Source organism: Melanotaenia boesemani, chromosome 16 (genome assembly GCF_017639745.1).
Source record: "Melanotaenia boesemani isolate fMelBoe1 chromosome 16, fMelBoe1.pri, whole genome shotgun sequence".
Taxonomy (NCBI): domain Eukaryota; kingdom Metazoa; phylum Chordata; class Actinopteri; order Atheriniformes; family Melanotaeniidae; genus Melanotaenia; species Melanotaenia boesemani.
The window spans coordinates 19,570,463-19,596,762 of record NC_055697.1 but is presented as its reverse complement, the minus strand read 5'-3'; the positions used below and the strand labels follow the sequence as shown (position 1 = coordinate 19,596,762).

At 36.3% G+C, this 26,300-nt stretch overlaps 1 protein-coding gene across 2 annotated transcripts in view; it reads left to right on the top strand.

Annotated features, from left to right (window-relative positions):
* Positions 1–26,300, top strand: part of LOC121656015 (cGMP-dependent protein kinase 1) — a 92,610-nt gene that overhangs the window by 30,243 nt on the left and 36,067 nt on the right. For both annotated transcript variants that reach the window (XM_042010971.1, XM_042010970.1), the window contains exon 3: positions 1,634–1,747. In XM_042010971.1, the coding sequence (XP_041866905.1) occupies positions 1,634–1,747 (114 nt within the window). The remainder of the gene's footprint in view (positions 1–1,633; positions 1,748–26,300) is intronic.

Below are 26,300 nucleotides of genomic sequence, written 5' to 3'. Positions count from 1 at the left end.
TTGCTGGACACAGATAAGTCAGCGTCAATGTAGCTACATGTTAACAATACTGGTATTATCTACACCAAGGCCATAGCCTGATGCATCAATACAGAAAAACAGGTTTAAGTTACATCATAGGTGATTTTCTGCTCTCTGAAGGCATCTATTCAATCCTTCAGATTCAGTAGACAGCCATTTACTTTGCTGTCTTGTCTATGTTTAATTTATTATGAACTCTGGGAATTTTTTTTAACCAGTTTCAGTCCTTTTTGTTTTTTTAGTTTCCATCTTTCTGCCTGATGTGAGAGCATTGCTACGTGTGTCATCACAGACCATAACCCTGCATTCTATTTACATTTTAACTTCAAATCTTTCATTTATTATCATTAAAATGTAATTTATCATTCTAGCAAATGATTGAATGAATTACATTCCTGTATATGGAATTGTGCTGAAACCGTCATATCTGTCGTTTGTTCATGCCCTCCAATTCAACTCCGATTCTATCCTGTAAAGTGCTGCCTCTACCAACAGCATGAGGGAAATATGCCTCATTAAAATGTTTACGCATCGGAGCTGATGATATAGTCTAGTTTTAACAGCGACAAAATCATCCTATAAGGAGTAAGGAGAGGTGGTTGGATGAAATGCCTAATTGCAGCACTTTCAACTATGAGTTTGTCTCATGCAACTGAGACAACATATGTTACATCTCTAAAAAACCATTAATCTTTTGATGTAATTGCACCCTCTCATAATTATATCAATGTGGCAGAGGACACAATTCTTTCTGTAACATGCACCTCTTCCATTTGTAGGATTGTCTATTTCAGGTGGTGCAGGATCAATCTTCTTGTGCTTGATTATGCATTGGACTACTATTAGGAAGGAATTACACCAAGGGATATGGTCCAAGCATATATATATCACAAGTTGAGAGTGGAAGCATATCTGTAAACTGAAAAATTAAATACTAAAAAAATTTGGTGCACTGACTTTTCTGAAACCCATCCCTAACACCCTCATCTATCTACTGTTATAAAAACATTTTCTTGTATCTTTACATTGGCACAGTTCCAGTTTCCAGGGTTTGCTTTGATGTCTAGTCCTATTGTTATTCGACTAAATAAGATTAATTTGATTAAAAGCTTTTGAAATTCCAAAGACTTTTGGCCGAATAAAAATGACTTCTGTTGACTTTGGAGGCAAAGTGTGTAAATCTACATATCGTGAATTTATAAAGATTCTTGGTAAATGCCTCAGACTTGTTAACAAGCAAATCATTTTACGAGGAACATTTTCAGTATGATTTTCAATTCGAACCTTAAGGCACAGCATAATGTGTCAGTGAGCTCATCATACTGGTCATGGTCGGAGGCCAGCAGTCCTGGGAGACTCCACACTGCAAAATAATCGTATATTTTTTCTAGCCCAGTGACTTGAGATCACTCAGGCTGGGATCCTTCAGAAATGAGTAAAAAAGCCTCCAACACCTATCATCCACTCCATTTCTTCACTTAGACTAGTTTGCTGTCTACATACTGACTGTCAATGATGGACTCACAGAAATGGATAATCAGCCTGGAAAACAAATGTGGAATTTAAATGGCATTACGCTAATGGTTTGCTTGCTTTTTTGTGCTTGTTGCAGATGGGAAGGTGGAAGTGACAAAGGAGAGCCTGAAGCTCTGTACCATGGGGCCGGGGAAGGTGTTTGGAGAACTGGCTATTCTCTACAACTGCACCAGGACTGCCACTGTCAAGAGTGAGTTTTCACAGACTCCTGAAAGTATCCTCACAAGCCTGTGTTGAATGTCCATATGTTGCCCAGGTGACAGACAACTTCCCCTGCATGCACACACATGCTCACGCTTCAACACACATCCAGTAAAATCTGTTGCCTTGGTGTGAAGGATTAGGGGTCTTTCGGGATCACACTGTCACAGTAGGAATAGGTGTGCAGAGCACAATGAAAGCATTGTTCCTGACTCGTGATCTAACCCTGCCCATCACCAGTATGTGTTTTCACAACACTCAAGTTAAGTGTCTTTTAAGACCCCCAGTGAGCTGAATGTCAAGGTTTACTGCCTCTGCTTTGTCATGTGTCAAATCTCCAGTTTTGATGGATGCACAGTGGGTGAGTAGGTGGTCTATCAGATTGGCAATTTGAATAGTCAGCCTGATAGAGTAAAGAGAGGAGACTGAGAAAAGACAGGACAGATGGTGAATAACACACATTTGTGAGCTAGTAAGATAATGTGTCAAGATGAAAAATGTGGGTTCAGATGAGGCAGGAAATGGGACATAGTTAAAAATGTGTGTTTGGGTGGAATATAAAATAAACCAAAAGGTGATATGAGATGATGCACGGTGTGGTGGGTGAATGCGTTTTTGTGTGCATGAATGCTGCTCAGATCAAGATAAATAAATGTAGGTCAGAGTCTGTGGGAGCTGGAGCAGAAGAACACTGTATCCTAATTCTCTATGACCTGGTGAGAGATATCTACACGTTGTAAGGGTTGATGATTCTCCTCTTGGGGTGAAAATCAATATTGTTAGCCAGGTATAAATGAATGTACGAAGGGCATGGGTTACCTTGGGCTCTCATGTGAGGGCGAGTTGAAGTGTGTAAGAAGTAAGGTTGAAAATTTTGTCGTTGCAAGGTTACGCACCCCGCACTGACCCCTCTCGAGTCCCAAGCATTCATACCAGGAACCAGCCAAACTGACGAAACTACCAGCTCCTGTTGCTATGGCAACAAGTGCCCACAGGGAGATGAGCCAACTCTTATGGGATAAAATATTCCCCTTCCCACTGGCGACAGAGTGTCTGTCCTTTTCTTTTGTGTATTATTTTGCCTGTCACCAGCTCACCAGACCGCGCTTCCTTCTACGATCTTTAGATGAGTACGTCAGTGCCGTTTAATAAAAACTCACGCATGGAACAAATGATGTAATTGTCTACATGGGCACAAGTGTGTTTACAGTTTAACAGGGTCATTGGCACTGTCTCTGAGAATGACTATCTTTGCTTTAATGCATGTCACTACACATAAATGTACATAGGAATTTAGATGCCACACTGGCTGTTAGAAGTGCACTCCTAATGGAAATCATTCAGCTACTAGTGTGCATAGATATTAAGCATTCAATCACACAATTTAATTTGATCTGTGCATGCAATCCTGTAGGAGATTATATCTTCAGAGTGATTTCAGTCACATTATGTAATGCCCTAAGTCAAATGCATGAGAAATTACATCTTTAGAGCTTATATGAACCTATTAGAGGTGTTTTATCCTTAAATTTTATGCAGTATCACTCCTCCAACTTTCAACTTCCAATTTAGTAACATTATTGCTAACAGTAATGATGAAGAGATCCCTGGGGACTGTCACCAGTGAAGAAAGCTCACACAAACAATTAAGTACCATTATGTGCAGCAACTCATTTGCAGGAAATGTGTGCAGTTATGACAGTGTTTTCATCTCAGTCTGACAAGTCAAGAACAGCCCAAAGCGTTTCTAACAGTATTTATTGACTTAATGGTAACATTTGGAGTGTCTCTCCATTTTCAGAGCAGTTTGTTGTGTTTTGTCATGCTGCAGTTAAACAGACATTAATATTTAACAATAATTTATTTCAGCTGTTTTTTGTCTTGATTGATTAAGTATTCTACACAGTTCAGATCTTCAATAAAGTTTGTTTCAGGAATTTCTTTTTCTTTTTTATTGCCAAAGATAAAAATTCAAACTGGTTTTATTTATTTTTTTTGGCAGCTCATAATGAACAAGCCTGCTTTCCCAATTAGTGTGTGATCACAACTATTTTACCACCAAAGGATGTTTATAGCCAACAACAACAACAAACATCCATAAAGTGATAGATTTTGCATTCATTTTCAGATTTGTGCAGGCTGTTTGTCTAACAAGATTAGTTACCCAAAAACAACTATTCATCCATGCATTTTCTGATACTTATCCAGGACTGGGTCACAGGGAGAATGGTCTAAGTTGAAATCCTTAAACTATTCTACAGTCATTTAGCAGATGCTTTTCTCCAAAGTGACTTACATCTAAAGGTGGTTAGGCAGTAGCGTTAAGGCTCTTGCCTAAGGGCCCAACTGGAAGGTGTTAATATTTGTCCCTTGTGGGATTTGAACTATCTGGCCCCCTGGACCTATCCAGCTGCTTGGACCCTTCCTCCCATCCACCTCTTCCAGTTTTGGGACTTTGAAGAATTCCCTCCCCAACTGGGAGTTAAATTATCTCCTTGGTTCACCTTGAAGCCTCCTTCTGGTGGGACATGCCTCCCTCTGGGAAACATCCAGAAAACATCCTGAGCACATGCTAAAAACCATCTTTTAATGTATCACTATCTCATTCTTTCAGCCAATACCCATTTTTAATGACCATAGGTGACAGATTGACATAGATCAATGAAGCATTGCATTACAGATAAGCTCTTCTTGTCAAAACAGTGAGTTGCAATTTCTTTATCACCACAGACACTGTCCCAATTTGTCTGTCAATGACCACAGACACTGTTTGGAAGTTATTTTGGTCATAATAGACTGATGGAATGAGCCCCTGTGATTTACAGACTTGTAAAATGTGTAAAATTTGGAGGATTATGGACACATTAATGCACAAACAGAAGGCTCAGGAGTAAAAAAGATGAAAATTAAGACCCATAGTGCAAGTTTAAACCTTGAGCTTATATTTAAGTATATAAATACTTAACTGCTTTTGGGTTAAAATAAATGGATTGAAAAATTCTGCAACCAGTTGTGCAATTACACATAGTTTAATGAGATTTTGAAAAATTGCAAGTTTGCCTAAATAATGTTGTAATTGGTGGATTTTGTTTTTTAATTTCTACATTTGTATAATTGCAAATTCATGCAGGTAATTAAGAATAATAAGAATATTTCCCTAAGTCCCCTCCATCGTTTTGGTATTGTTTGAGCACTTGCTCACAGACTCCCAGAAGAATTAGATCCTTTAAAGTCAGTTATACAGGCATCTTGAGTAACACTGACTCCCACGCAGTGTTGTGCATCTTTAGCATGCCGCACCAGTCAATATGTTATGTTTAGTTTCCATATAGAGACACTTTAGTGTGGAGCTATGGCATCATTTGGGGTTTGGTTCAGCCAGTCTTGGCAAATGAGGTGGGAATTAACACGCCGCCTGAGAGTTTCCTGAGACTCTACAAAAAATTTCCAGTGCCATAAAATCCATATCGCATCATTTTCACATGACAGCAGTCGGGGAGATGCTGGCTGTAGAGGAAAAAGGAGGAAAAAGGTTGAAGGTAGAGACAAAATAGAGAGATGATAACATGAGAGCATTGACAGCAAAATGAGGGTGAAACCTTCAGGGACTGGAGACGAAATTGTTTTATTTTGTCTGCAGACAAGAGAGTGACAGTGCCCTTCTGGTGAAAAAAATATTCTCATAGCATGAAGACCTGGCCAGAATATCAGTAAACCATTCAGTACCGTGCCACACAAAGTTGTGTGGCATTTCATTGAACCACATGAGAACATCAGGACAAACATCTTTTAAATAACATTTTTATTCTGTTTAATAAAAACCTGTTCTATACAGTTTTATACTTCAAAGCCATATCTATAGCTTAACTTAAAAAAATAATACAACCTGAAAGGGTGGGGACATTCTTTAAATTTGAACAAAATAAAAACTAAGAGACTTTTAAGTCACAAGAGCTACAAACAGAACATATGCGACATGACAAATGCTTAAAGTGAGAAATTTGACAATTTTATGAACAAAATGATCTCATGTCAAATGTGGTGCTTGCTAAATATCTGAAAATAGTTGGAACTGGGCAACAAATAGCTGAATTAGCAAGAAAGTTAAAAAACAGATTCAGATGGGAGAACATTCAGCGAGTACTTAAGTTAAGTAATATCAGGTCTGTAACATGATTGGCTTTAAAAGGGATGTTCTAGAGAGGTGAAGCCTCCCAGAAGTAAAGATGGACAAAGGCTCTCCAATTTGTGAAAAAGTCTGTAAAAAGATTATAGAAGACTTCAAAAACAATGTTCCTCAATGTCAAATTGCAAATGCTCTGAAACTCACCTACAGTGCATAACAACATCAAAGGATTCAGAGAGATCTCTTTGTGCATGAGGGGCAAAACCGAAAACCTTTATTGGATGCCCATGGTCTTTGAACCCTCAGAAGACACTGCATCACTCATTGGCACAATTGTGTCACTGACATTACTAAATGGACCCAGGAATACTTTCAGGAAGCACTATCTGTTCAGCCGTGCCATCTGGAGATGCCAACTCTATCATGCAAAACGGAAGCCATATCTAAACAAGGGCCAGAAGCGCCGTCGTGTCCTGTGGGCCAAGTCTCATTTAAAATGGACTGTTGCAAAGTGGGGAAGTGTTCCATGGTCAGACAAGTCTAAATCTGACATTTTTATTTGTAGTCATGGACACCACATCCTCCGGGCTATAGAGGAGGGAGACCTTCCAGCATGTTATCAGCGTTCAATTCAAAAGCTAGCATCGCTGATGGCATGGGAAGGTGCATAAGTGTGTACGGTATTGGCAGCTTGCATGTTTTAGAAGGATTTATGAGTGCTGAAAAGTATCTAAAGGCTTTAGGAGTACATATGCTCCTGTCCAGACAATGTCTATTTCAGGAAAGGCCTTGTGTATTTCAGCAAGACAATGCAAAACCACATACTGTAGCTATTACAACAGCATGGCTTTGTCTGAGACAAGTCTGGGTGCTGAACTGGCCTGCCTGCAGTCCAGATTTTTACCTATAGAGAATATTTGGTGCATCATTAAACGAAAAATACTTCAAAGGCGACTGCATGTCAGGCAAGACCAAATTTTAACACCACACTCATACCCTTGATGCGCAGACATCTTCAAATTGTCCTGAAAAGAAAAGGAGATTCTGCATCATGGTGAACATACTCAACTACTTTGGGATCTGTAGCAAGAATCACATTTAACATGAAGTCATGTTGTGCATAAAATGGTCAAAATTCTTAGTTTAGACATTTGTTATATTATGCATGTTCTGTTGTGAATAAAATATTGTCTCATGTGATTTGGTGGTCTTTAATTTTTCTTTTTTTTTTTCAAATTTAAAGAACATCCCAACTTTTCTTCGGCACAATTTAGTTTGTAGTTTAAATAGAGGCTAGTAATAAAACTAGTATATCATCACTGTAGAAATTGCTTGATTGCTCATTTGACTGATGTTTATTAATGGACAAGTGGCTTTAGTCTTAATTTATGCCCCTAAATGTTTCTTTATAAGTAGTTTGCCTAGCAGAGAAATGAACGTTGTCACACATTGACAGTTATGTGTGACAATTCTCTTATTTATATCACTAAAATATGGGCCTGTAGTGTTTTATCATTATTTGATTACCTTCAGTGGAAGTATAAGATACACATTTTGCAAAAAACTGGTAAACTGATAATAACACCAACATTTACTAAATAAATATGTAAATCAAGCAGCTTTAGGGAAACAAGGGTTGTTCAGAAGCAGGAATGAGATTACTTGCTGACTGTACTACTCATGACCCATCATTCTATGAGTTCGGTCTCTCTAAAATGATAATTTAGTAGGGCTGTCAAGTTATTAAAAAACTTCAATCAAATTGATGACAAATTCTGAGATGAATTAACTTAAATTAATTACATGCATAAATCTTTGCTGTTATGGTATTAATAAATAATTCAATTAAGTTTTAATTAGGCAGATAAATTAATCTATAAAATTAGAAACATAGAATTTGAAGTTCAAATTATATTTCTTTTCAACCCCCCCCTTTTTTACTGATAATTTGAAATAATTTCCATCCATCCATCCATCCACCCACCCACCCATCCATCCATCCATCCATCCATCCACCCATCCATCCATCCATCCATCCATCCACCCATCCATCCATCCATCCACCCACCCATCCATCCATTTTCTGTAATTGTTTATTCCAGTGCTGGGTTGCAGGGGGCATCGCGGGGCCACACAGAGAGATCAGTGACCATTCATCTTCAGTCTCCCTCCTAGGGAGAAAATAGAATCACCAGTTTCCCCCCCCTTTTTTTTCTCTTTTTTTACTTTGGGAGGAAACTTGATAACCTGGAGAAAATCCATGATGCATGGGGAGAACATGAGAACATGCAAAATTCACAGAGAAAGACCCCAGCCGTGGTTCAAACCAGGAACATTCTTGCTATGAGGGTTGATCCTAATCACCACACCACTGTTCAGCCTGTGTTTAAGCCATGTGACTTATTTCCTTTATATAAAGCCAAAGCTAAACTGAGGAAACAGAGTCTGAATATGCTGTTCCCTCTATGTGGAATCAGTGAATGGGTTATTTTTGTGATTAATCAATCCAATTGAATATGTTTTTTAACATTCTTAAAATTTAGGCCATTATCTCTCCAACTAAATCTCAATTTAACCCAAACCTTATTCTAGACAACATAAAACAAGCCATTGTGGAGGCGTTTTTTATCACAGTAATATCAAAGAAATAATGTCATTTGTATCTCATCTGGTGTTGTACGTTTTCATGTCTTTCTTAGCTGAACCAGATGACAGGGCAATGCTTTGAGTTACGGTATCCTCAAAGAAGTCATGCCTTCAACAAACAAGGAGGAAACAGTGATGAGAAATGATGCACATTAGAAAGGGACTCAGAGATGGATATTAATAACAATGCTGTCTCAAAAAAAAAAAAAAAAAAAAATCTTGTGCAAACTGCACAACTATTACAGATGCAGGTCACGCCACACCATTGCGCGCACACAAGTTTATTCAGTCATAGTGTGTCTACAAGACTGACAGGAATCCTGGCAGTGTTTTTATACCAGTTGTCTCAAAGAAAGTGATGTCACTGCCACTCACTACTAACATAATCAGTGAGACTGATTATCTACAAGCTCCATCATAATAATTGTGGTGTCAGTCATCATTGCAGAAACTGAGCTCTCAGTAAGCTGGATTTCTGCTGATGACTAGATTATAATACTTTTCTAATAATAACAAGGCCATAAATCATACCAAAATACCTGGCTGCTAAGAGCATTCAAAGGGAGATTTAGGTGAGGTGTGGACAGTGTGTGTTTGAAAGGAACCATTAATCTAATGCTGGGTATTTCCCAGCAGCACACACACTTTCTCTCTCACACACAGACACACTTTTTCTGTCAGTCACTTTCTCGCTCATGCATGCAGAGAGGATTCTGTGCAGTACAGTGTTTTAACAAGCATTAAGGTCCATGACAATCACTGTTGAAGGAAGGGGTGGCCTTTTTATTTTACGCTACCACCACCTTTACTTTCATGCTTGCATGCTAATCAGCTGTTCAAAGACATTTGCATATACTGAAAAAAAGAAACTGGCATATTAAAGAAAATGGCAGACACAAATTGAAAGTGAACCAGACGTTGAATGGCAGCTAAAAGAAAAGGTGGTTATTCTAAATCTTTTAACTAAATTTGCAGATTATAGCATTTTCAACCCTCAGATAATTCCATAAAAGCACCACTAGTGCCATTTTTTTCTCTTTCCTTTTATTTTAGGCATTAACCAACTTATCTTTGGAACAGTTTCAGGCATCGTAAAAAAACAGGACTCAGTTTTGCCTATTACTATTTTTGATTGCACAGCAGATTCTCCTTGAGGGGTATGTTATGTTTACCCCAGCGGACACTTCGTTTGCCAAAGAGCACTTGGAAAAACAGTTAATCTTGCAATTATTATTTACTACCATTTTTAGTCAGATAACTATGCATAGATGAAAAACAAACATCCAAATAGGCTTAAAGTAGTGTGAGTGCTTCATCGCATTGCATTGAAAAACTGAGGAAAGCTGCTACATAGAAATTTAAAACAAAATGAAAAATAAAGAAACATAAATAACCCCATATTTTGTTTGGGCCACTACAGTGGTGTTAGTGATGGGTTCCTTCCTATCAAACAGAGCTGTATGTGTATACTCCATCAATCTAAAGAGGTAATGAACCACTGATGTACTGCACTGTATTTGCCTAATGAATAAATGCATTAGATCCATATTCATGTTAACCAGGCTATATTTATACATCATATGCTTGGGATCAGATATTCTTCTCAGACTGACATTTTCTTTCTCCTAATGATCTCAAGTATTTGACATTTTATGCCCTGAATGTCTCCTGACTAATGTTGACTCTCATTATGATGAAAGATTTATTTTTCCTTTAAATAGTGACCAACCAAGCTATGAATGAATCTGCCCTTTAAGATTAAGGACATCATTTACACTAGTACACATTGGCTTGTGGGGCTTTACACCAGCCACCCCTGACTATGAATGAATATGACTATGAATACAGATCTCTATACACGTTAATTCCAGGAATTTAAATCCTGACCATTTATTAAATTATACAGATCCATGCAGGACTATTACATTGAGGACATCAAATTTTCAGTTTACACGTGAGAGACCACAGCCTGACAGACATCACAGAAACTAAGAAAGGACAATGATTAGTGGAAATGACTGTCAGACAGACAACAATTTGTGGTGTGAAGAGAACCACTGGGGCACTGAGCGAGTGTGCAGGTGAGTTATCTAAGTAAGCTAACAACTGCTAGCATTGTGTACACATAATGCAGTACAGTAAGTTTTGCCATCCCATATCAGAGCTTACCAAAACTGAAGACAGCCTTTTAATACTGGAATAATGATCATAACCCAAAACAGAACTTATTAAAAAATCTGCTAGTCATATTAGACATTGTTCGCTATGAAGCAACATTCTATTACTGTTCCAGAGACATTCCAGCAAGAAGGAAAAGGTTGATCATGAGATAGATGAAAGTTGAAGAGACTTTCCCTTATAGACTTCTCATAGTTCTGCCACCATTCTGCATCTTGGCTTGCACACTGGTGTTATAGCTTCTATATTACTGCAGGATTCGGGGTTGCTGCTCATGATGGCACCGATATAGTAGAGGAAGCCATTAACAGCAATCAATTTGACAGTGTTCTGACTCGGATATGCCATCTAGATCTCCATCAAATCTCCAGGTACACTGTGCTCCTGTGTATAATGAATGCAGCACAACCTTGGGTTTTGTTACTGACATGGTCTTGAAGTCCTGTCTTCACCTGTATAAGATACATCCAGGCAAGAGTGCTAACTTTTTGTTAAGCCAGAAAACATTATGTCCCATAAAGTTGGAATTTATGCAAACTGCTGAAATAAAATCTTCACCGTGTTGAAGATCAGAAAAAAGACCAACTAATTTAATCTGAACTAATCTGGGACTTGATTAAAAAACATAATTAAGCTCTAGTAATGTTTGGAAAATGCACTTAATTGCATTTCAATTCAAAACTGTAAAAAAGAAATAGAAAATATGAATGAATACCTTAAAGCACTGATACTACTAACGACTCAGTACTGAAACTGTCTACACTGTCTACAGATTAAGTACATGACAGAAAAATATACTTCTCTGTCAGTTGCTACCCATCTGAGCTCCACATATGCGTGTTGGCTGGGTAATGGTTTGGAATATCAGTTTTCATACTGTATATACAGTGCTAAAGCATACAATTTAAGAGAAAAATCTTGTTTTTCTATACCTGAGAAGTTTAACAAGCAAGTCAATACAGTTTTTAAGGTCAGTTTTTCATGACTTCTGTAGCCAAATCAATATTGTTTTTATTATACAAGGACCTGGAAACATGGATTCATGTTTTTAGCACCTCCTGAACTCCTGCTTCACCTTGTATTTGTAGATAACTCAATGCAAATCATATTTAATAAAGGTCCTTGTATTAAAATGTGCTATACAAAGAAAGGTGACTTGACAGAATATTAAGCAAAAATAACATTGTTCTGGAGACTTCTTAGAATAGTCCTTGTGACAGCATGATAGCTTAGTGGCACAGTATAACCACCCTTCCTTCCGCTGGGAGTGAGCAAACAGTTGTGTTTCTAATCAGTCTGTGAGAGGAAAATGTGCATGTGAGAGTGTGTAAATGTGTGAGTATGTGTGTGTGTGGAGCAGACAATCTCTGCACAGTCTCAGGAATCAACCTGTCCTCAATGAGTGAATCTTGTTTTGGCAGAAGGAGAAAAATTACCGACCTGATTTCTTGGAGAACCAGGCACCAAGTTTTGTCATGTTTAAATAATAAAACATATTACTCGTCAGGCTGTCAGTACACACTTTTTTTTCTCCTGCTCTTTGGTCCAATGGCAATAAAAATGTCTCTGATCTCTTCTGGTATTATTTCTCACATTCTCTTTCATGAATCATGGACACATCTGCCTCATCTATGTACCATAAAACAGAGTTTCAACAAAATGAACATTTGAACATTTTTTCATAAATACCTGAGAAGTTAACAATGAATCCTGTCTACCAGATTCTATAATTTCAGTCCACATCTGGCAGAAAATAGAAAGCTATTTGTTCAAAATAAAAAGAAATATATATATATATATATATATTAGTAAAAATGTGTTCTGATTTTAAAGTGAATGTAAGTCATCCAAGCAGCCCTCTAAACAAAAGCCATTGCTTCTGTGATTGTGCATTTTGAAAACCACTTTCAATTTGTACTTCAGAAATTATTTCCAGTAAATTGAGTCAAAACTTAAAAAAACCGTCACATTTACATGCCTCAGATTTAGCAGCTGAAACATGTTGTTGCAATTTATTACTTTTATTATTATATTTTCTGTCGTTCATTATTATATATTTTTTTTATTATTAGAGACTGATTCTTTGTCACTCCCGTTAAGTTTCCCAGCAAATTTTTGTTGTGTTACTTATGATGCAAGTAAGGCATTAATTTGAAGACAGACTTGAGGCTTTTAGCTCTTAATTTGTTGCTGTCCTGAAGACTGTAAATAAAATGAATAGAAGTCATGTGTCATTTTCTGTAGTCTGTAACATTCCTTGCAGAGCAAACCATAAATATAGGAATCTGTAAACAGTTTGGTGAAGCCATGGTTTACTAAAAGGGAGAAACCTCATCCTGATTAACCTACTAAGCTATAACTGTGCAGTGTCAGATCAAAGATACAGATTAAAAAAACATCAAGTGAAGTGGGTGACAGGAGAGGCAAAGGCAACTGTTTCAAATGTAAGCACAATGTTGTGCTCTCTCATATCAGTATATAAAAAAAACAAAACCCTACCACATTATTTTCAGTATTTTTCATTTCATTTTCATTTCATATTGTTCTAAATTTAGGCAACCCAGTTTCACTGGAGAATGTGTCAGAGCTACATCAATCCACTGTCAAAAAAGACAGTCACACTTTCTGGGCTAAAAACAACATGGCTATGATCCACATTATGTGAAAGTGACACATACATTGCAGACTGTTGTCCCACAGAACTTTGAGCCCCGTCTGACCTAAAGTAAACGTGGTCATCTAATGAAAAAATAAAAGCAAAATTTGTGAAATGAAAACAGTCAATGATTTTCCTTTAATCAACAATGTTTAATTAGATAACCTTGTATGGCAATAATCCCTGCTGCACAAACACTTATTCTTAATTCATCATGAGAAAAATTAGGGTTAAGTTTTATCAGTGTTCCTCTTTAACTTTCTTGGCTGTTTAACTTTGCACATCCATCACATCTGGCGATTTAATGACTTTTACATCCTCATCAAAGAATATAAACAGTTTGAACAAACAAATATTTTCACCCACACAGGCAGTTGGTGAGATGATGCTGTATGCATGATGCATAATGATCAGGGATATGGTAGTGTTGATGTAAAACAACATACGGAAGTACATTACATGCTGCATTCACTTGCACTTGGGCATCTAAGGTTTAAATGGGTAAAGTTCAGTCCAAAAAATGGTTTAAACGGTTTGGGTTGAATATTCATAAATAGGTGGTGAAGAACATAACCATGTCATATATTCCTGAGCCTTGACTGTTATATTTCTTTGTTTTAGACACGTGGACAAACATACCTTGTACATATTTTCCTCTGAGGCTTGACTTCAGGAAACATTTCTGACACAGAAAACATTTTATCAGCTTCATTAACTGTACTGATGTTAGTTTTTTTCCTTATTCCTTGTTCAAAAGCACATTTTTACTAGTTTTATTTATTTTTATATTTGATGTTTTATAAAGGAAAATTAATTTAAAAATACCAAATATGAAACTATAGCTACCTGCAGTAGAAAAAGACTAATATGGTAAAATTTCTAATGTATTCAGTCCACTGGCAAGTTATTTCACACTCCAGTATTTGAAAATGAAAGTAAGAGCACAGTTGTGCACACTTGACTAAGTAGAGTTGTGACTTCAGAGATGCACGTGTGCAAAAAATATGTGTAGACACTACATAGACAGAGAATTACTGGTGTGTTTCAGTGCTATCATTCATGATCAGGCAGTAAAACGTTGATAATAATCAAGTAGATCTTTAACAAGAGAAGTTTAACAAGGAGTGATGGCATACTGCTATACAGTTTTTCCATTTTTAGAGTGCTGACCCTAATTAGAGGTTCAACCATAAGCAGGGAAGGAAAGGATGGATGAGGAGGAGGATCATGCAAATGCTAAAGTTAGAGAAATGGCTAATTGACTGTACAGTTTGTGTACGCTAACAAGCAATTAGAGAAGCAGAGAATTACAGATAACACCAATAGCTGTAAGCTAGGACCAAAGAGAGCCAAATAAATTACAAATTATTGTTCAAAAGACAAATTGTTATCTTAGCTGTGATGACTGAAATTTTGCTGTTAAAATTTAAGGCATGATAATGCTGTTATCTTGTTATTCTACGTTTCAAGCTAGGGACGTTGCCATAGGAGAAAGGATTTTACAGGATCACATCAGAAATCGAGGGGATAGAGTGAAGAAAACAGAAAGAATGACTTTGGCAGACAGAATTCCGTTGGGAAGAAGTTGGAAAAAAATCTGCTCTGTTTCCATGGCTGCCATAGCAACACTGTTGCCAGTGTGCAGCAAGAAATGGGGTGGTAACGTGGTGAGGGTAGCACACTAGCTCCCACCCAGCTGTTTGAAGTCATTGTGGTGGTCAGTGTGTGTATTTTTCTCTGATGTCTGTCTCCACATCTTGATGATATGACTTTTTTTCCTCAGATGTGATTTAGTTGGAATTTTGTGTACTTTTGTGCTCTTGGACTGAGGGTCCCTGCTGCTGTTGTTCTCCTTACTCTATGCTGGAACACAGGTGTGAGCCCGGAGCTAGAGGCTCTTCTGGGGCTCTAGACAACTTGAAAGGTTAAAACACCCTGAGAGACAGCTTTAGACAGCAGCAATGTACAGTTGGTTTTGAAAACAGGCCTGCAGGTGCAGACATTTTTATGCTTGTCTCATGAGACAGTAGGAATAAGATAATGAGATAATGTGAACTTAAATTTTGCTGTTGGGGTAAGTTAGGTAACAGAGGACAGACCTCTGCATTTTGTTGTCTCTCTACTTGTTTTGCATAACTTGCATCATTATTTGCATTGCTTTACCTTCGGGCACAAAGGGCATGTTTCTATATTTATCTTGCCCTCTGAACTTGGTCCAATGGACACAGGGAGTTAAGGATGCAACCAGCACTGCAGTCTGTGTGAAAGCCAATAAAAGATGCAAGTTATCACAAAAAGGCAAAATTTTACTGCAAAAAGAAGCAAAAATAACAACAGATACATGATTATAGAGGTAAAAAATGACCACAACACGATGCAAAATTATTACAAAAAAAACAAAATGACCCCAAGGAGCAAACATAATCCAAAATCACTACAAGCTGTCATAAAAGCACACTGCAAAGAACCTCCCTCAAGTAAAGTCAAACCATTTCTGCTTAGTTTAGTAGTTGTTTTGATAGGTGGGGGAGTCAGCTTGTGCCCAGAAGCCTGTCATTTTATAATTTGTAAGTGAAAAAATGTGACTTAGCATTACTTTTAGACAGCTGCTTCTTGTTTGGAATTTCATAGCACATTTAAACAGTGTGTGTCTTGGGAACAGTTGAGGAAAAAATTGGTTCAGAAAGCTTTTGAGTAAAATGACAGATAAGAGTGTAAATGCATCCATTCATTTGACAACTGTATTTACTGTATTTCAGAAAGTGCTCTTCCTGGTTCTGTTTAACAGAATTCAGCCATTTAAAAACTTCCACCATCCTGTCTTTGACTTGTATGGGTCAGTCATAATTGACAATGAGTTTGCTCATGTCTTTTGTATTAAAGTGCAAAAGTTAAATGTCTTTTGACATTTTGACAATTTCTAAATAATTTCTTCAGTTAAATCACGACTCTATAAGAGTAATAGTTAGTGTGGAGGACAGCAGATTATAATGTCATCTGTAATGTGTTCATGAATATGCCTGCTTGTCTTCTGTGTCATTTCATAGGTACAAAACACCTGAAATGACAATTACAAATTTTTGCTTTTTTTTTTTCCTTTACATAAAAACAAAATTGATCACATGAGCTATTTGATTACTATAGTGATTTTACTAACTTGTTGATCTGTCAATGAGGAAAAAAAGAAAAAAAACAAACCTATGCAGCAGTGCAATCAAAGAGGTATACCATGTGGCCTTTTGTTGCCAAGTTGGTAAACAGTAATTAATACTGAACAAATCCAGGAGAAAAATCAAGATTGATCTTCCATTCAAGAGGGAAGGAGTGATTGCTGTTTTGTAACAGTTTTTTTAAAAAGGGAAGCAACAGAAGACTCTGTATGGCTTAAAGTGAGAGCAAAAACAGGGGGAGAAAAGGACAATTATACAGCTCACTACTTAGTTCTTGATGTAGAACCATTTCCTTGCATTCTTGCCAATGATATTTAATGTCCAGCTGGCTTTGGTCTTAGCTTGCAAGGGAAATACGTAAATGATGTCTTTCAGTGAGGATGTCCCTGATGTTAAAAGATCCAATTTGTTAGCTTCTACTCTCAAAAACAGGCTTAATTTCATGCTTTATGGGAGCTAGATGATGGTAAATAATCAGTTATGTTTATAATTTCTCTTTCCTTTCTGTGTCTATGGCCTCTAATAAATTCAGAAGATATGAAATAGCACAAGATAAATAAAGTAAATCAGAGCGAGATTTTCAATGCTTTTTATTACATTCATCATCCTTTTTTTCTATTTTCTATACCGCTTATTCCAATTCAGGATTGTGGGGAAGCTGGAGAAGCTTTTTATTATAGTTTCGTTTATTCAATGCCACCAGGTTAAGTGTCTGCTTGGCTGTTATTTAATACCAAGCCACATATTTTTTCCTAGAACCATAACCGGATATTTTCTTTTCTGATCTTAACCAAGCTTATTTTGATTTGTATTTAACAGACTTAAAAAAAAAACAAAAAACAAAAAAAAAACGTGTCTTAAATCCATTAGCCACATTTGTTGGTAGAGAAAAACCAAAAGTCATTTGTAAAAGTAGAATAGCTACATAAGGCAGACCGAGTGTTTCTGTATTTAAAAAAGACTTATAATACTTGCATATGGAACAGAACAAAGGTGGCGCAAAGGTAAAACGGCATCTTTGTCTGGCCAATAATTAGTCCCCATGTGGATTTAACTAAGCAAATAGTTAAGGTTGTGTTTTCCTGGTGACTGACTCAAAATTTCCTGGACGAGTGTATGATGAAATTAACTTCAGATATGTGAAAATTACTGCTGAGTGACTTTGAGTTTTCCCTGTTGAAATGATGGATAGGTTCCCTGTGAGTAAATTACTTAGTATCATTACACACAGGTAAAATGAGTCCATCTGAGTGTGAGATTTGACAGAAAAAGTAAAATATATATATTTTTTTAACCTTTGGTAGATTTAAAAAAAATTTTCATCATAAAATGAATAGATTTTTTTTAATGAAGAGCAGATGAAGAGTAAATGAGACATAAAGAGAAAAGTAATGAACAATTTATTTGCCCATTACCTCATTCATTCATTCATTCATTCACCATCCATACCCCATGTATCAATAACTCCTTTAACTGTGTCCTATTAAAAAACAAAAGCTAGTTTTCTCACCTTGTCAGTTACCTGCTTTAGTCCACGAACAAATAAATAAATAAATAAAAATAGTTTTGTACATCAAATGTTTAGCTGGGTTATTTACATTTTTAATTGTGTGACTCAGACAGGAATGTAATTGCTAGACTGGTGTATGAGATTGAATCACAGAAAACTGAATATTCCACAAAGTCGAATGAATTTAGGGTGCTGTGTGAAATGTACATAAAAACAAAGTGCAGTAATTTTCCAAACCATTTGAAATGGCTGCAACGTTACATTCAAGCAAGAACAAGACGTCATCTGACGTCTCAGTCAGCCGAGAGTTGTGTTGCAGTGAATAAAAAGTCACTGCAACACATATGCAAACATCCTACTTTTCCACTTTGGAGTAAACATTGCTGACATCAAATTTAAGATTTGTAAATGTATATTTTTTAAAGAATCTCATTTTTAAAATGTATGAAGTTTTTGTCTATTTTGAATAAAATGCAGGTTTTAAATCTTCATGATCATTACTTTCTGTTTTTATTTACATGTTACACTTTGGGCCTTTTTGGAGCAAGGTTTTTATAAAAAAACTGTAATAACATAACCACAGGACTCAAGTATCTTTTGGATAACAGAAAACATATAAATATATGCCTGTCAATACATCCTTAATTGGAAATGTGACAAAACACTGGACACAACATTGTCCATTAAAGTGCCATGTGGCAGAAGCTATACAACACAATGAAACTGACATTAATGGCTGGTAGAGAGTTAATGGTGTTTGTGAACTGAATGTTAAGTTGGAATTGTCAAAAGGACCAAGAAAACTAGCAAAGAACAAACATTATCATATAAAAAAATTATAAATCTAATGTAATAGTCTCTTAAGATAAGAGCTAATAGTCCAATGTGATAGTTAAAACTTCAGAACTATTTTTCCTCTCAAGAATCTGAACAGAGGGAGATATTTCTAATCTCTGGGCCACCCACTGGTTTGACTAATGTTTCTTTGAATATTCTCTTCCTTCCACAAATACTTTCTCTATGGATTTCACAGAAACTGCACTGAATGCTGGAGTTCTGCAGCGTGAGGAGGTCTCTTGTTAGAATAATTCAAGTTTCATAAGAAAACATGAAACAAAAACAGCGTATTCACATATATTCAGTGATGACTGTGTTCGCTGCTGGAATTTTGGCAGTCGCTCACACACAGACTCAAGCTTGTATTTATCACACTGTGGCAAAGAACGGAGGGAAATCGTCTCTGGATCGCTTTATTTTTGGGTGCAGCGTTTTGATGTTTTTTCCTAAGCAGGTCACAAAATAAATAAATAAATAAATAAATAAAATCTTCTCTGACTGACATGAAATGCAGCATTGAAAATATAAGGAGCTCCTTGTTCTTGTTCGGCAAAAACACACTTGTGCTCATTGTCATTTTAATGTAGATATTAAAATAGTAAGTTTATTTAGTAAGTCAGTGCATTATATAGAATTGTTAAAGGAGCCCTGACAATGTGTGAAACAGCGCTGTATTTTAATACTTGGGAAAATAATTCTGCATATTTCACTGTGGAGTTCGAGTCACCCACAAAACATGAGCCATGTACATAAAGAAAATGTCACCTGATGCAACCTGGACCAAGGTCTAAAAATAACCGACCTGCTGATGAATAGCAAGCACACCTCATTTCCTCCATTTGATTCTCTACAGCCAGACTGAAATTTATCAGGTTATTCAAACTGATTTCCTTTGTGGCAAATAGTTTCTGGTTGATTGTCTTTAATGATGAGGGCAACAAATAATTAAAATTCATCTCACAAACAATCGAGAGAGCAGTTTATAGTGAAAAGGTACATTTTTTTATTAAGGTTCAGATGCTGCAGAGGAAAACAGAGCTGTTGTCTTTATCACAAATGTTAGCAGTTCTTATGTGACACCATCATGAAATGGATTTATTGCTTTCAATGAAAAATATTCTGATTATGTTTATTTGTTTGGGATAAAAACACTTTTCAAAGGGAGCCATTTCTTTTGTTTTTCCTTGTTATTTTTATTTTATTTTAATTTTTTTTTACATTTCTTACGCAGTCATTACACAATGGCTATTACTACAGTTTTGTCCAGTTGATACAGAAAAACATACCTAGTGGTAACTTTTCGACATCCCTCCATTTGTTTTTATGTCAACAAGCACTTGTTGCATCTTTAACATACATGAAGCGGAACTGAGAATTAACTGTTCTGTATTTATTACGATGTCAAATTGTTTTCAGGGTGAACATTTTTATTTGTTGCAACTAAAAAGACTAAATACAGAATCATGTAGCTTGCAGCTGCAGTTTTAACATACTAGTAAAAGCTTTTTCTAAAGCATTTTTTTAAAAGTACTTTTTACTCGTCTCCATTTCCACAGACTCCCACACTCTCATTACAAACAGCATTTTGTGAATTTTCTGATCAAATTTGCTAAGTCATCTCCATGAATGTTATTGTTGCTGCATATGGGATAAACCCAAGTTTATCCCATAGTTGCACCTCTTTTAAATCTTTATAAGGAATCTATAAAGAATTTGAATTACATCTGCTATGATCTGATTTAATTTAATATTCATTTATTGCCATAATTTAAAAACCTATAGAGAAATATTTTTCCTATTCACCGGAGCATTGCGACTGCTTTATTTCTCTTCTCCTTGCCCTATGCACACTCTATGAATCATATTTGTTAATACAGCAGTTATAATTGTTATGAGTCATAAGATTGCTCTCATCCTATTACCCCCAAAAAACTTTACAGCTGTTGACAGTACCATTCTGTCCTTTTTCACATGGAAAATGTGTATTTTTGCCTAACTTAATGGGATGTTTTTTAGCACAGCACTCCAGCTCTTGAGAAGAGGCTTCCTGCTTGCACACATACTATTTTCTACTGATAATTTGTATTCTGACAGTGTGGTTTTAGGAACGGCAGCTTCAGTGTACCTGACTATTGCAGGTCAGTTTACATGGAAACTTTTATTTGGTTGACTGCTTTGCTTGAACTGCTATTGCAATAACTACAGTGCTGCATGGGATGCTATTAAATTTGCTGCAGACATTTACAGTCCTCTGGAGATCCATTGTAATGACTTTTGCCTTTGTCATTTGACTTTTTCCTTTAGCATCAACATTAGGCTGATATTTATACTTGATGTTGAAATTGTTCAGTTACTATAAGATGGATGTTTGTGACATTTGGTTTTGACTCTTATATCATCTAAAGCATTGAATGGAATAACTTTCAACCCTGACCTTTTAGATCCATCATGTATTCCAGATTTAATTTTGTTTAGTGCTTCACTTTATGGCTGAATTCTAGATAAATCAATGATGCCCCCCATTAGTTAGCTGCTTTGTGTATTTATCTCTTATTAGCAGACATTGGCATTTTGATGTGCTAAATAATGTGAACAAGGTCACCAGTGTAAGTACTATATATCAGCATAGTTTTGATTATACTGTTGTGAGTAGTAAGCTGGACGAGACTTTAGTCCTGTCCTTTTTAAGATTCCTTCCAGCTCAGTTTAAACCAAGTATACTTTAAGTGATGACCTTAAAACAAATAGATTTATTAGTTGTTGCCAAGTCAAACATGATAATTCCCAAAGAGTTCTTAAAGAGTATAATGTAACCCTTTTTTGATAGCATAATTTTAGTTTAAAATAGGTTTTGCATTTGTTGCATCTTACAGATTCACCGCTCAAGTTTTCAGACTCTAATACCTGGAAAAAGTTTCTGTAAAATGTTTAATGCTTAACTCCAAGTATGAATAGCTGTGAGCCTGCTAGCTTAAGGAAAATGTTGGATGGATTTTTCTGGATAATGGACTGCTTATTTAAACAGACTGGACTCTATTTATGTTGGACTTTCAAACAAGTCCTGCTGTAAATGAAGGATAAAAGTTGGAGCTTCAAGGTCTGTTAATGTTACATAGATGTTTTAATCTTTGGATTTGGTGTGACAGAGAAAGCCAAAAGCCCATGTTACAGGTACACTCCTATTCATTTGAAATTTCTCACTAACAACAATATTCTGTCTGTGCTCAATATTAGATTTATGAGGCACACTTGGCTATCTTGTATTTTTAATAACGCACATGCTTGGATATACTGTATGATGTTCACTTTTTGTTGCACCGCTGACAATAGGTGTGCAACATAAAGCAATTTGATCTGCTATGCTTCATAAAACAAATAAAGAATGCAAATCTTCTGTGTTCTACACAGCAAAGCATATGGGAGTATTATAGGTGGATGGCATGTGGGAAGATGATCAGCTCAATATTTCTCAAGCAGCAGCTGCTCCAACTATGGACTCCCACATGAGGCTACTGTTGGCAGAACTGGCAGGTGGAGATTACATCTGATGAAGCCAGCTATTTTTTCTGTGGAAAGATTCACTGAGATATGACAGCTGTAACAGAAGCACACTCTACCTTTCTACATGGCAGACATTCAATGCTCAATTTTATTAGAAAACATTACCAACTTAACCTAGAATAAGAACTAATAGTCATAATTTCAGCTATAATTATGAAGAGAATTACAGTTTCTTTTTCTTCTGGCTCTTTAACAGTGTTTGGAGTAAATGACCTGGCCTGGTTTCTCATGCTCTAAAGAGCTAAGCTTAATAATCAGACTTGGCTGATGTTATTAAGGACTTACGGTAAAAGGAGAATTCTCTCTTCCACACCTCCAGCCCTCACAGCACTATGCTGTCTTGAGGCCTGTCAAAGCAAAAATATAGAGTTCATGTCACTTTTTGGTTTCATGATTGTGTTTGTTTGTGTGTCAGTCACACAGGAGAAAAGGTTATTTTTGTCATTTTCCTGGAAGAAAAGAAGGGGAATAACGAATTAAATTGCAGGAGTTGGTAATTCATAGAAAAAATGTTTGCAGTGAGGGTGAAAACCAAATTAAACATCCTCAGACCACTGCTGTATTTATGACAGGAAATTTGGTGAGTGCTCTTATTATGTAGTTTGGAGAAGCCTCTTCTCTTAGAGCTGAATAGGTTAATTTTTTTGCTCAGGTGATCATTTAATCTCACACATGTACTAAAATCATGATACCAGAGACACATTTTTACTACTTCTGAGGTTTGTAAGACATTTTCTTAGCTACATAATTTAATACAGCTGCTGTTACTTTGCTGTAGCAAACTACTGATAGTAAAATATTTGACATAATTATAAAGAAAAATATATTTACTGTCAAAGATTCTTTACACAGGGATGTACACTAAGCATGTGCTTTATACAAAATCAATTTTTGCCATCAAAGTGAATGTTTTACATTTAATTTGTGATAGTTGTCTAATCTTTGAATACCATTTCCATGTAGCCCTACATCACTTTAGCAGAGAAATGTGGATTTTCTGTAGTACAAATGGCAGGTGCATTTAAGTCAAGTGAATTATCATGCATTTGGCTTAGAGTGCTTTGAATCATTGAAATCCCCATTTAATGTGATGCTCACAACAAAAATTAGGATTAAAGTCACAGTGATGCAGAAAGTTTTAATGTTTCGTGACCCCTGATGCTGTGGATGTAAACTGGCATGATCAGGAGAAAAAAATGTTGTCATTCTATGTTTATATAATTTAACAAGCAATAATTAGATTACAAGAGCAAGCACACATGGTACATTTGCATAATTCTCCTGGCTGAAATTCAGTTACAATGAATTATGACTGAAGCAAATGAATGCGTAACTTCCACTGCATTTATCTTTCTTTTTTTTTCCTGCATCCTGCATCTTAATGACAACATCCAGACAAACATTGAAGCTCACTGTTTTCCTTTGGGTTTGACATGGCGGGGCTGATTGTAGTTATGGCAGCATTTACTATCAAAACCATTGATCTATTCTTTAATATAATTAAAGGAAAAGATGGGAAATAAAGGATAGTTATATATAGCCATCCATTATTTCAAGGAGCGATAACATCCATTTAGAGGAGCCTTCACCAAGACATGTGTAGGTGTTAAACACTTGTCAGCAGAGTGCAATAGTGGGGGTAGATTGGCTTTAATTCAAGAAGTAAAATGTAAATTAATTAATTTTCTTTTTTGTGTGTGTGTGTGTGTGTATGTGTGCTTAGGAACTACCCTAATCTGATTTTTGATAAGGACAGCCACACTTGATATTACCTTAAACTAAGAAATTTGCATAAACTTTATTCCTACCTTAGTATATTCTGGCCATTGTATTTATATGTCTATATGTAATGCATCTGTTTGCATAAGAGCTTGTCTGGCAAGAGGCTTTAGATGATTGGCATGTTGGTGTTGTTCTTGCAACATGATATTGTTTGTCGCAATGCCGTCATTGGAAATAATAAATCATGTCACAAAATTTTTCTGATTAAGTTCATATTGGAATTAAGTTGAGGTGGTTAATTAATAAAAAGTCTAGTTTAAAGATAAAATTTGGTTAGCTTTAGGTCCATCCAGGAATCCATGTTGACTTATTTTCTGAGAGAAATTATGCTTCTGGTAAAACTAGAGGATATCCGGAAAATGTTTGTGACTTTGTGTTCTGTGCAGAAAGGTGGAGGTAGATTAGATTAGACTTTATTATCTCACAGTGGAGAAATTCACTAGGCGGAGATGTATGAGATGTATGAGACACGTCAGGTGAATGCGTAGAAAAGAATCGGATGATCTATCAGCTTTTGTGGTTTGGCTTTGTGGTCAACTCATGTTTTAAGATAAGAGCTGAGCTTTAATAGGTGTCTTACGGTAACTAATACTATGCATTAAAAAAGAAACTTGATATGTGGTTGGTCAAATCTACTCTGATGACAAAGAGACAAACGAATACCAGAAACCTTGACAAAAATTAATTAGCATTTTTATATGAAATTCCCTGTTTACTCAAGCTCTTTTTTAAGCTATTTAAGCTTAGGAAATGGGAGGTGTTGTTTGACCAATATGTGACCTTCATCAGGATCATCACAAAACATCTAAAAGTCAATTGTTAAATCACGTATAAAATAGGCACAAATCAGAACAAAAGGGGAAAAAAAGCAAACAAATCAATTAGATAAACCCACATAAATAGTCCCATAACAAAAACCCATTACACAACAGTAAACACAGCCTTTCTGCTAAAGCATCTCAGCCAGAAAGGCTTTCTAGCAGCTCTAAAGACAAACTTCTTCTACAAGTGCCTTGTTTTTGAGTAGCAAAGCTGTAGTATCACAAGGTGAATTTTCAGGCGCAGTCATGTTCCTGGAGCAAAATTCATCTTAGTATTGCAGGAACAACAGCAACATGTTGATATTAGATTGTGCTTGCCATGGGCATCAGCTCACTCACATGAAACACTTCAACACTCTGCAGCACTGTCCGTGTGTGTTATACTGATACATTTTTAAGTATCTGTTTCTCTTTTCTCATTTTTTATATTTTTTGAAGTGATGTATTTTAAAAGTTTTTGTGCCTGTGGGTTTTATGAGTGATACATTCACAATTTAATAGCGATGAAGACTCACTGATCACAGAAACAACACAACTCAGTTTCTCAAAGCATTAAAGGTCTCCATTTCTCCAGCGCAGCGTGCTCACAGCTCCAGAAAGCTGTGAAGTTAATGGTCAGTAACCCATGAGCATTATTAAGAAATTTATCTGCACCCTCAGCACTGGCCAACTAGCTCCCTGAGTCTCACCGCAATTTAACCAAGTCTCCAAATAATAGGGTTACCTACTGCAGTGTCCCGCAGGCTCCCTACATATCTTATTTCCCAGTGCCCTATTCTCCCACTTTCAACCAAAGCACTCTATTGCATGCTACATAGTGGGCAGTGACGTCTAACCTCCCACTAGTTGCTTCTGGGTCAAATAATTTCTCTCTTTAGTCCTGCTTTTACACACAGGATTTGCTGGGCCTGCACTAGTAGTTGAAGTAATTTGTCTCTATTTTCCACATCACCCCAACAGAAATAAGCTTTTTGGTTAGATAAGACGGACCTACATCCGGACATGGTTGAAACTAATAACACCTTCATAGGGCTTACGAGAAGGGAGAAAAAGATTGTAGAAAATGTGTTTGAGCTCTGGAAACAGTGTTTATAATCCATGTTGCCGGTAGTATTACACATGTCTTTTTTATGTGTATGTGCACATAGCACCATAGGTGTATTTTTACTGATAAAAACACTTGCATGTCATTATTTTTTCATCCTTGGATATTTAGTGTACATATTATCTAAGATTTGTATCTCTATACATTTGT